Here is a 12,812-nt window from a genome sequence, read left to right on the forward strand (position 1 = left end):
TTAAAAATAATGCCTGGCAAAAGCAGGGAGCCAATGCCGAGCGACTTCTGCGACCGCACAAGCGCAAGCACACTTTACTGAGCAAAGGGCAAGCCTCTCTCAAACAACGCGAGCCTCCTTTTACTACGCGCGCGCCGGTGCCCATCTGTTGGGTTTTTTTGTTTTGTTCCTCCTCCTGCCGCATACGGCGGAAATGACTCTGGGGCCCAGCCGGGGGACCGCTTAACGCGACGGACTCCTGAGCGGAAGTAGGAAGTGGCGGGACCGGAAGTCGGCTGAGGGAGAGGCTGCTGCACCTGCAGGAGGAGGAGGAGGTGGAGGAAGGGAAATAACGAAAGAGGGAGAGGAGCTGCGGCGCTTCCGAACAGCTGCCGGCAGGTTTCCCCCGAGGCTGCGAAAGCTCCGGGCGAGGTTTGTCTCCGGGCCCCTCCGAATCCCCGTCCCCCCTGCAACTGGCGCCACGGCGGACAGGGCCGCAGGCAGCCGCGTCATGGCGGAGTCCACGACCGCCGTGGGAGCTTCTTCGACGGTCACCGAGACGGAGGTGACGGAGCCGGTGAGGACGGGGAGCCGAGGGAGCGGGCAGGGCGAAGGGGGGTGGGGAGCGGGCGGGCCGGGAGGGGGACTGCGTTCGGCGCCATGGCAACCACGGTGATGGAGTTGGGGGGGGAGGAGGAGCAGCGCCCCCGGTGTCTGGGTCCGGGTCCCCCTCGGTTGCCGTAGCAACCGCGAATGCCTCTGGAAGGGGGTGGTGAGGCAGACTCACGGAGGGAGTCAGGTGCATCTGTGGGCGTTCGTCATGGCCAGAGGTGGGATGCTCCTTTGAGCGTGCGAGGGTGGGGCATCCACAGGCTTTGCGATTTCCCTTTCATCGTTTTCTCTTGTGGGAAGCAGGACGCTGGACCTCTGGTCTGACCATGCAACAGGGCTCTTTTATATACATACACACACACACACACACACATATATATATATATATATATATATATATATATATTTGCTTTCGTAGATTTTCACGGGTACAGGAATGCAGGTTTTGGTGTCCTCGGGTGTCTTCCCGTGTAAAAGTTGGGGTGTCTAGGCGACGTTTCGACGAGGTCTCACTCGTCATCTTCAGGCTGGTGCTTTCGGCTTCTTGTTACTGGAACAGAGCGGGATCTCAATGTTTGAGTTCCTATAAATACTGTAGAGGGGGTGTGGTGTCTAGCCTCCAATGTTCTGGGCAGAGAGGAAGTTCCCAGGCTAGTGTGCCTTTTCTTCTTTTGTTCCTTAATTACTTGAGGGATACCTTGAGTGATTTCTTGAGTGATATCCTGAGTACCACTTAGGTGGGTCATTAGGTGTGGATTAGTTGCTAAAGTCTTTGTGTCTTGACCTCTTGAACTTTGTGAAGAGTTTTCCTGAGAAGATGGCTGTATTGCACTTAGTTGTGCTTTGGCTTGGCTTCGTGTATAGGGGCGAGCTGTGGTTTTGTGGCTTGTGTCAGCCAGATCTGTGTAGGGATTGCAGGGGGGTGCAGCATCCGGAGGTGCCACCCTGGATTGGCTACTGGATGGTGTCAGTAATTCATCTGTGGAGAGGGTCTGGGTTTGGGTCTGGTGTGGTTGATTGGTGTTGGCGTTCTGTGTGCCTCTGGATCTGGTGTCAGTTTTTGTGGGGAGGGCTAATTTCCAGATGTCTGGCAAGCGGGATGTGTCGTCACGCTTGTTCATGTTGTGAGGGTGTTTCTCTATCTCGATGGCTTCCATGATTATTCTCTTGTGGTGATGTTCCGTGTTAAAGAGCAATTTGGAATCTGCAAAATTAATTTCGTGTCCTGTTTCTTTCATGTGTTGGAAAAGAGAGGAAGTTTTTTCTTCTTTTTTGACGGCATTCTTGTGTTCTGCGATACGCCAACACCAATCAACCACACCAGACCCAAACCCAGACCCTCTCCACAGATGAATTACTGACACCATCCAGTAGCCAATCCAGGGTGGCACCTCCGGATGCTGCACCCCCCTGCAATCCCTACACAGATCTGGCTGACACAAGCCACAAAACCACAGCTCGCCCCTATACACGAAGCCAAGCCAAAGCACAACTAAGTGCAATACAGCCATCTTCTCAGGAAAACTCTTCACAAAGTTCAAGAGGTCAAGACACAAAGACTTTAGCAACTAATCCACACCTAATGACCCACCTAAGTGGTACTCAGGATATCACTCAAGAAATCACTCAAGGTATCCCTCAAGTAATTAAGGAACAAAAGAAGAAAAGGCACACTAGCCTGGGAACTTCCTCTCTGCCCAGAACATTGGAGGCTAGACACCACACCCCCTCTACAGTATTTATAGGAACTCAAACATTGAGATCCCGCTCTGTTCCAGTAACAAGAAGCCGAAAGCACCAGCCTGAAGATGACGAGTGAGACCTCGTCGAAACGTCGCCTAGACACCCCAACTTTTACACGGGAAGACACCCGAGGACACCAAAACCTGCATATATATATATATATATATATATATATATATATATATATAGGGATCCGCACCCTGCGCTTATTTCATCCTGCTCCAAGGAGCTCCCTGCACCCATTTTATCCTCATGGCCAGCCCTGTCAAGTCAAGTACGGCTGGGAGGTCCAAGGTCACACCATGAGCTTTGGTCAGAGTGGGGGTTTGAGCCGGCATGCTCCTAGTTTTATCGCTCGTAAGCTACTGCACCATGCCAACTCTCCTGTGCAAAAAGGATGGCTGCCGCTACTGCAGGTTTGTGTGAGTCAGCCAGCCTGCTTTTTGCAGAAGTGAAGCCTTTGGCAGCCGGCGTGATGGCCGTGTCTTCCGCTGTAATGTATTTGAATACCAGTTGCTGGGTGTCACAGTCAAGGTTTTGTGAGCTGGAGAGAGAACCTGCACAACTCAACCCAGTATTGCACGGTTGTTTTTCATGATGGGCCCCATAGAAAAGAATAGATTGCTAAACCACTCAGGTCACCATTATCAGTCGCTTTCTCATTCCCATCAGCCTTGCTTGACCCATCTCCTGTGCATTTGCAATGGCAGCAGCATCCAAATATATTCAGTGCAGTTAATAAGCAACGTGATTTAGGCTGTGAAGGCAACAGCAAATGGATAAGCGGAAGGCGCTTAAGTGGATAAGTGGGGACAGGCTGTAGCTCAGTGGCAGAGCATCTTCTTTGTATGCAGAAGGTCCCAGATTCAATCCCTGGCATGTCCAGATAGGACTGGAGTAATAACCCTGTCTGAGCTGGACTCGTAATGGTCTGACTCGTGATATGGCAGCTTCCTGTGTTCCAGCTACAGTAAGAAAGAATCAAAAGTGCTTTTATAGCTACTTGGTTGTAAGCACTGTGACAGCTTGGTTCAGAGGAAGGCAGCATGGATAGTTAGCGGTACTGAAAGACTGGGAGTTGGGAAAGCATGGTAGCATTCTTCCAAATACCTGAAGGGCTGTCACACAGAAGATGTCAAAGGCTTGTTCTCTGATTCCTCAGACGGCAGAGCTAGATCTAATGGTTTTGTTACAGATTTTCATTAAACGTTAGGAGAAACAATAGGAGAGCAGTTCAGCAATGGAGCCAATTGTCTGTCGTGATGGGTGCTCTCTATCTCAGAAAGTAAACAGCTCTGTGTATTCTGTATTAAGCAAGGGGTTGGGCTGGACTGCCTGCAAGGTTTGCTCCAGCTTTAATTCTATGGAACAGTTTAGAAAAGCTAAGTAGGCCGCAATGCAAAGCCCACCGAATCTGCTGGGTATCAGAGTCACTTTTCACAGATTTTGGAAAACAAACCAGCAGTCGAAGGGAAACTGGCAACCTAAGGAGTGGGGATGGAAAGCAAGGAAGATTCAGAGGGATTAAATAAAACACATTTTAAAATTCAGCACAAAGCAAGCAGGTTGATAAACAATTGCTTGCCCCGCTATGTGTAGATCCTGTGTGACATTGTGGTCTTCCTTCCCATTGTTTCTAAAATATTCCCAGCTGTTGATGGAATATTTATTGCATGCCCATAATTGCTTAGCTGGTGACCTTCTTCGTCCAGTCTCCTGCCACCTGACTAGTTCAAGAAGTAGTAGCAGCTCTCTCTCTCTCTCTTTTTCCTGACAAGCTCCATCCACTCTGTACTATGGTGCCATCATGCCCCACAACAATGTGAGTGCAGCCACTACAATGTCTGTTTCAGCCTACTCTACCTACCTCTATCGGAAAATTTTACAGACTTGTAAAAATGGAGTAAAAATGCAGAACCAGTTTATGGGTTTGGTGCAAGTTATTTTTCCTTCTCACCAGAGCAGAAGTGAGAGCTGCCCATAGGAATCAGTGAAGACATCCAGGATTTTAGCTTACCTGTGATTAGACGTTTGTGTGTTTCTTTACTTCTTGCTGCCCCTCCAAAAGATGGCAGCAAAGACACAGTACAGTGGATTTGCCAATACTGTAAAAGTAATGGATTCATCCTTTAACACTCCTTAATAAAAGCACTGAACTTGATATATGCTGACGATGCAGCATGAGACACAAATTAAGATAGGGAGCATTCTTAACATTTTCAAAATTCAGAATCATGGCTGATTTTGAAAGTCGTTGGGGATTATAAATAGATTCTGCAGATCTGACTGGCGTTTCCTTTACAGCAAAGTGTCAGTGGTTGCCCTTGCCTTTCACTGGTTTCACGGCAAATCTTACTACTGGTCTCCAGGGTGCTGCAAGACTATTGCTTTTGCTACAACGGACTGGCATGGCTGTGTTTTTGAAAATGGTTACATATAAATATACTGAAAAGTAATGTGTTGCTTTACAGTACTGTACTGCTGCATGTTAAATTGCTGGCTGGCTAGTGCTTTTTACGATGGTGCAAAGAAAATGCAAATCTGATCCCTAGAACCTGAGATCATATTACTTACAGCTGCAGTTAAATCTTGGGTTTCTCAATTGATTTCTTTGGGCAGCCTCCCATTTCTGCCCCAGGGGATATTTAAAAATGGCTGGAAACAGTCTGCACAGGCAGTGAGGCACGCCTCTGCAGGCCTTTTTCTTATTTCTGTGGGAAGGCCTGTGACATGAGGATATTGTCATATTGGCTTGATGAGAGGAGGAGGAGGAGCCGCTAAGACTTCAGAATCCTCTGCCATTGTACATGGATTTACTATTGGCAGAGGCAACGAGTTCCTAGGCAGACATGCTGATGCGGAAAGTGTTCCTGGAGGACTTGAGGTTTTGACAATCAGGTACTCGTGTATTGAATGGGGGAATTGCCATTGCCATTTTCTGTTACACATGAGACAATCTTCTCCCTGTTTCTCACCATTACGTTCACAGGAGAATCGCAGCCTCACCATCAAACTGAGGAAACGGAAACCGGCCAAGAAAGTGGAATGGTCAAGTGACACGGTGGACAATGAGCACTTGGGACGCAGATCTTCCAAATGTGAGCCATGCTTCCACATATCTCGGCTGCTTTGAGAGACCGACTCCTCACTATACAGTGGAACCTCGAGTTACAAACGCCTCAGGTTACAAACGCCTCAGGTTACAAACTCCGCTAACCTGGAAGAGTTACCTCGAGTTGAGAACTTTACCCCAGGATGAGAACAGAAATCGTGGCAGTGGCAGCAAGAGGCCCCATTAGTGAAAGCACACCTCTAGTTAAGAACAGTTTCAGGTTAAGAATGGACCTCTAGAACGAATTAAGTTCGTAACTAGAGGTACCACTGTATTCTCATTGTATCCCCAGAGGGCCCGCCCCCCATGAACCCATCTCCCTGGTTCTGTGGTGAGATCACGGAGTCTGCTAGCCAAGTTCCTGTCATGCTGCCTTTTGTTCCAGACATTCACCAGCACTTGTCCCCCAGCTGCCATCATTTCCTATGTCCTTTGGTGTGCACAGCAGCACAGTGTGGCACCTAAACTTAGTAACCTGGAACAGCCAGGAAGATGGGTGCCCAATGCTCCCAATCCAATAGGCTCAGCAAGCCAGATGTCGTTTGTGGACCAGCAGTTGAGGGATGTATTTGTCTAGTTTAGCCACCATTTTATGATTGTTGTTCCATTTTTATTCTGTACTCTCTTCTCCCCCCTCCTTCTAAAACCTGGCCACACCCATTTAATTCTTTTATCCTTACAAACAACTTTGTGAGGTAGGTTAGGCTGAGAGACGGTAATTGGCCTGAGACAAAGATTCATGGCCAAGTTCTGATCTGAGCTCGGATTTTCTCGGTCCCAGTCCATCCCTCTCAGCTTCGCTATTAGCTCTCAACTTTATAGCAATTGTGGTAGTAGAAATGCTTTGTGGGGCAGGTATTTGTTTGCTGATGTTTGGGAGCAGTTTTGCACAGGGATGACCAGCTGGTGGTTCTAGGCAAGATCTGAGGCTGGGGCAACTTTATTCCCTCCCTCACTTTATTCTAGCTCTCTTTCCACCCCACATCCACTGGCAGCTCTCCCTAATTTTAATCAAGGTGTATAAAGGTTTTCCCACTGGAAAAGGGAAGCAAAAGCTTTATGAAGTAAAATATTCCAGAACTCAATGCACTGACAAAAATATGTTACATGTATATGCATAGATGTTTGTATCTGGTGCCAAGTCTACGAAGCTCTTTCTGCTAGATGCACCTGTCTACTCACAAGGAGTTGCTTTTGATTGGCAAGGCACCCTTCTGGCCCTGACACTATTGTCTGGAGGGCTGCATGGACCATGAGAAGACCACAATTCGTCATCCCTGGTCTGGTGTATTGGAATGGCAGTATCAGTTGTGACTTATGTGTGAGGAGGCCTGTAGACTAGTGTAGATGAGATTTAAAATCCCTGGTATGTTTACTTGCGGGTAAACTCCTGTGTGATTTTGTATCCTGGCCCAGCCACTATAATCTCATTCCACATTAGCCAGCATCCCCTGAAAATGGCTGCTTGCCGTCTTCTAATAATATGCTTATTGAATATGACTCAGCAATAGGCATGTGGGTGGCCGATTTGAGAACAGGATGCCAGGCTAGAGGGGCCTTTGTTCCATCGGAGCAGGGCTCCTCTTACCTTCCCATGGCAGAGCTTGGATTGGAAGTGATAGGCATTGGAGGCCAAAGGCTACTTATGCCATGCTGGACAGAGATGTTCCTGCTGTGGTTGGCAGCCAGTTGCCAGCAGGAATCCCAGAGGCTCAACGCTTCTACAGTAGTACCTCTGGGTACGTACTTAATTCATTCAGGAGGTCCGTTCTTTTTTTTATATATATAAATTTTTATTAAGTTTTTCTTTTACAAATAATTCATACAACCATGATTACAAATTTGCTGATTTTTGAACTTCCACCAGCACCTCCCTCAATCATCCATTTTTCTTATCTTCACGCATTTTCTATGTAATATTGCCAATTTAATATTAACCTTCCACCTCTATTTCTTTTTTACAATACACCTTGTGTTATCACAAAACCTCCTTAAAACCCACTAGCGTTGTCTGTTCGTCACATATAGTTTTCAGATAATCCGTAAACTTTCCCCAGTCCTCGATGAATTTGTGATCTTTCTGGTATCTGATTTTTCCAGTCATTTTATCCAGTTCTGCATAGTCCATAAGTTTCATTCTCCACTCATTCAAAGTCGGTAATTCAGGAGGTCAGTTCTTTACCTGAAGCTGTTCTTAACCTGAAGCACCACTTTAGCTAATGGGGCCTCCTGCTGCTGCCGGAGCACGATTTCTATTCTCATCCTGAAGCAAAGTTCTTAACCCGAGATACTATTTCTGGGTTAGCAGAGACTGTAACCTGAAGCGTATGTAACCTGAAGAGTATGTAACCCGAGGTACCATTGTATCTAGATGCTTGAAAGCAGCACGTGAAGTGATAGCTGCAAAGGGATAAGGGGAAGAATTGCTACCTTAGTAGTGCCTGGATTGATTGCAACAGAGCGCGGTGGCAGGAGGAGGCCATGGAGAATAAAACTGCATCGCAGTACCTGCGAGATTTTCCAGGGCACAAGCTGTCTGCAGTCATTAGGTGCAAACATTATACACTCAAGAGTGCATGAAACGACAATATAATGAAGTGTTAGCAGGAAGGAACCAGCATATAGATTGAGAAGTGAGGGGTAATACAGAGAGGTGGAGAAAAAGTGTGTTTGTGTGCGTATGATACTGGGCATTTGTTCTTGATCTTGCCATTCTTATGCTTCAGTGTCAGCTGTGGGCCGAATCCAGTGCTCTCCTTTGCACGGATGTAAGGGATGCACCACATTGATCCAGTTTCAGTCAACAGAATGGGGATGGAGACCATTTTTGCTGGCTCCTCTTCTTTCCTCATCCCCTCTCTAGTGCCCCCCCCCCCGAACCTGCTCCAGATGGTTTGGGGATCCTTCAGCACAGCATGGGAGGTTGCTGCAGGCAGCAGAAGTGGGGATCACTAACAATGGCCTCCCTTTCCCATTCACCTGACGGGCGTCTCCGCTGGGTCAGACAGTCTTCCGTCACTGCAAGGAATGTTGCTGGGCACAGCTTAACGGATTTTGTAAGGAAGAGGTGAAGGTGGAGGTAGAAAGCTTTCAGGCTGCTTGACTCGGCTATAGCCTTCCTTCCTGGGGGGATACCTCCGGCTGCAGTAGGCCTTATGCTAGGAGAGAATCCTTCCTTCCTCTGTCTTCACATGCGAGGAGTGGAGAAGCATGACAGGAGGTTTTCTCATCCTTTTGGCCTCTGCTTTCCACTGGGTCCCTGGCCACACCTGAGAGAGAGAGTTGAATTGCTCACTCTGACAACGCAGGTTCAACACCTGCAGCCGACATTGCACAGGAGATAAATCTTCTGAGGCTGTCTGAAAGATGTCCACGTGTGTGAATTACTGGTAGATGAAAGATTTGCTCCTTTGCTCCCAAAGGATATTGATCATTGGCAGGCTGTTGTCTGATTCTCTCTCCCTTCTTCCTCTGCCCCTCTTTTCCTTCCCTCCTTGTGCCCTTCCCTTTACGCTCTTCTCCCTAATGCTCTACTACCCTGTAATTGCTGTTTCCTCTCTTCCATCATGATGCACCTCTTCTTTTTCCTCTCCTCCTACATATTCTTTTCCCTCCTGCTTAATTATTGTCCTCTATCCCATTTTCCCACCCTCTCTTCTTAAATCCCATCCTTCTTTCCACATCATGATCCTCCACACACTGGATGATTACCCATATTCTTAAACCTTCCCTCCCTCCCTCCCTCCCTCTGTTTCCTTCTCCCTCCCTCCCTCCCTCCCTCCCTCCCATCTTCCTTACCTTGACTTCTCTCACCATCTTTCTTCTGAACACTCTCCGTCCCTCACCTGCCTGCTTTCCCTCCCCTCCCACCCGACGCAGGCTGCTGCATCTACGAGAAGCCGCGGGCGTTTGGCGAGAGCTCCACAGAGAGCGAAGACGAGGACGACGAAGGTTGTGGCAACGCCCACTGCATCCGGGGCCACAAGAAAGGCCAGCACGGGAAGGGGCGGGGCAAAGCGGGAGACCCCAGCCCGTCGGAGAGAAGCCCCCAGAAGTCGGAGCCACCTGACCAGAACCATGCCGGGGCGATGCAGCACTGAACCCCTCCCTGCCACGGGGAGGGGAGCCCCAGCTTCCGCCCCAAACAGGGACTGACGCTGCCCCAACTCAGGGGCAAGGGGGAGGGAGGGGAGGGCCCGCGCAATCAGCTACCCGTCCGCCTTGTGCCGGCGCTGGTGCTGCCTCGGTCCCAGGGGAGGGGGAGGGAGGAGAGGGGAGGGCACGTGCATCCAGCTCCCCACCTGCCTTGTGCCAGAGCTGCTACTGTTGTCTATCTGTCCATCCGTGGCTGGTGAGTCCGTCTGGTGACACCCATCCTCACTCCACCCAACGTGGAATGTAGAGAGAGAGAGAGAGAGAGTGCCTGCTGGGTTTCTTGGCTGAATTTCTGCCCCCCCCCCCCATGCTTCATTAAATATTTGCATCAGTGATAAACAAGGTGGGAAATGGGTGCTGCTTCAGAAAAGGGCAGCGATGGAGCTGTGCCCGAGCTCCTGTCGGACATGCATGCCCTCTCGCTCCCTGTTCCCGGCTTTGAGTACCCCTCCGTTTTCTGCCTGTACACCTCCTCCCCTTGTCCTTCCCCACCAATTTCCTTCCCTAATCAGCCCAGTTCTAACCCTCACTGAAGTTCATTCTCTCTCACTCTCACCCTGCCCTCTCTGATCCCTGATTTTCCCACCCCCACTTCTCCTCTTCTCCCCCCCATACCCCACTTTTTGCCTCCCCACTGCTGCAGGGCCCCTGCTTCTGACACACGGCTGCCTCAAGGGTGCAGCTGTGGGGTTTCCCCACCATCCTAAACTTTTCCAGGAGCCCTCGGTTCCTCCTCCACCACTGCTACAACAACTGTGATTGGTTGTCTTCAGTTGTGTCTTTCTAAGAGGGCACCCTTCCCTTCCACGATTCCTTTTTTTAAAAAAAATGAAACAAACCCCAACAATGCTTCTTTTTCATTATGTTATGGAAGGCTGTGATATATTTTCTTTTAAGTGGGGCTGGGGAGAAAAGGAAGGAAATCAGGGTGGGTGCACCTAACTCATGAGGTGGTGGGTGGGGGTCCAGAAACTGGTGCTGGAGTTGGGGAAGAGGCGTTGTGGACGTGGAAGGCGGGCTGAGAATTATGTGCTGTGTTAGACTCTGGCATCTGCCCAGGGTGCAGGGTTGGTCCTCATTTGGAGAAGGTCCACGATCGAATAAAACAGATCCTGATCAGCTTTCACGGTGAAGTGGAACGTCAGCAGAAGGTGGACTTCATGACCTTGCATGAAGAATACCAGCCTTTTGTTGACTTTCCATCCTTTGGCTGTAGGATCATACTAAACGAGCTTCTGCCCCCACCCCCCGAAATCTCACATGACCGCAAAGGGATCCTGGCATTGCAATGTGGGACAGAGGCACCTTCCCTTGCATGACTCACAGATCACTCTGTCACACTCCCTGCCCGCGGTTTCATGAAAAAAGTCCTGAGCTGAATTTTTCAGTTCTCTGTTTTGTACAGCCTCGCACCCTCTCTGGCCCCTGTGTGCCAGTGTCGGTTTGCTTCTAATTAAAAGTCACGCTACCCCAGAGAAGCACATGGCAAAGCGTTTTCCACAAAGTTTTGAGCAAGTTAGGGAACCTCTGCTTGGTTTGGAGAACTCCTTAGCAGCAGCTTTTCTCCAGCTTCCAATGGCTGAGGCATAGGCCTGTCTGAATTAAAACAGGCACACGTTACACTCTGATCTGAAAAGATTCTCTATCAGGGAGTGAACGCAAGTGGTGCACGGTTGCTCTCAAAGCTTACCCCATCCATTTCTGCATCAGTCACTCTTTTGAGCAAGAACACATTGCAGAGCAGGAGATGGGAGATGCGATGGGCTGCTGCCGCCAACTCCTCTCTCAGCAAGTGCTTTGGGTTCAAGGAAGCCTCTTGAAGAATTTATTTTGTGCAGCACGCTTTCGTTCCTGTAGCACGGTGTTCAGATTGCCTGATGGGTAAAGTGGGCCTAACCACCCTCTTTTGTGATAGCCCTCAAAAGCAGGCACAAATTGGCCCAAATCAAGGGAAAGTTGGGGGTGTGGGGCTTGAGGATTTCATCACTTGGGGTCCTACATTCCCCCCAATAGGTTGAACACAGTTTTGGAGCAACTGCGCTAGGGTAAGCCACAGATTTCTGTACACAAACAGGGTGAAGAACTTCATAGGCGAGTCATGACTGGTGTTATTATTGGCCTGTTTTGTTTGGACGAAGGAAATGTGACATGTTCAGTCGGTCCATCTTGGGCACTTCCTCTGTTGGCCTTGGAAGTGCCTATTGGCCACAAGACGGGAGGCTGAGCAAGTGGGACGGCTGAGCTTGTAGCCGCACATAGTTGCTCTACAAATAATAAGCATCCCCATTTACTGGCAAAAAGAAAAGAAAAGAGGGGGCCAAAATGCTCCTTAGCGAAGCTGCTTTCTCTCCTGCCTTGCTCTAGGAAGAAAATTAGATGCAGCACCTTAAGAAGGTGCCTCCGGAGTTTAAAATACAAATGCCTGCAGGTTTGGACAGAAATCTTTGCTTCCTTGGTCCCTCCAGTAGCCCTAAGTCCTGTGCTGCGCAACCGGCTTATAAGATACGCACCCATCTCAAATGTATCGCAACCCCAAATGCCAAATTTTGTCAAGCTCATTACAAATGGCATACATTACGCAAGTGTTGTGATTATTTGATACACCAATTAAATTCTGGTTTGTTTAAACATAGTTGCCGTTTAGCAGATGTGCTGAGGGATGAGTTGACACCTTGCTGCCTCCAGCATGCTGGGGGGGGGGGGGGGGAGTTCCTAGCACGGTAACAAGCAATGGGCCATATGGACAACCGGCAGTCAGAGAGGGTGACAAGAGAGGAAACTAAATAATATCCTTCAACCTAGCCACTTGTAATTCCTCTTACCACCCTCTCCAGCCTCAGCAGCCAATGTGTTCACTTTTAAAGCTTATTTCTGCAACACAGAGGACTAGGAACATGCTTTTATTTTATTTTTTTCAAAAATAAAACTAGATCTCACGTATCTGACGGGTGCCTTTTCATTTTGCAAGCTGCATTATATAAATTCACAGTTAAACGGAAGCAGCTTGTGTTATGGTTTGAAGGCATATGCTGTAACAGTTCTGGTGTTGTTGTTTTCTGCACGGAAAACCAACTTTATTTAATCTGAACCACTTGCATGGTTCACAGTGCTGAGAACTATATGTGTGCTCTTTTGAGTTCCACAGAGGAAATGAGCTCAAGGAATAAAACTTCAAATCACGAATGAGGCAATGCTGTTAAATGAACTGACC

At 48.7% G+C, this 12,812-nt stretch overlaps 1 protein-coding gene across 1 annotated transcript; it reads left to right on the forward strand.

Annotated features, from left to right (window-relative positions):
- Positions 1-249: 249 nt before the first annotated feature.
- On the forward strand, positions 250-12,541 carry PPP1R11 (protein phosphatase 1 regulatory inhibitor subunit 11). The gene is made up of 3 exons (XM_083725463.1): positions 250-556; positions 5,324-5,432; positions 9,326-12,541. Exons 1-3 carry the CDS (start codon positions 491-493, stop codon positions 9,544-9,546), a joined length of 396 nt encoding a protein of 131 aa, XP_083581589.1. The 5' UTR covers positions 250-490; the 3' UTR covers positions 9,547-12,541.
- Positions 12,542-12,812: the final 271 nt, after the last annotated feature.

Source organism: Podarcis gaigeae (assembly GCF_964106915.1).
Source record: "Podarcis gaigeae genome assembly, chromosome: 2".
Taxonomy (NCBI): Eukaryota; Metazoa; Chordata; class Lepidosauria; order Squamata; family Lacertidae; genus Podarcis; species Podarcis gaigeae.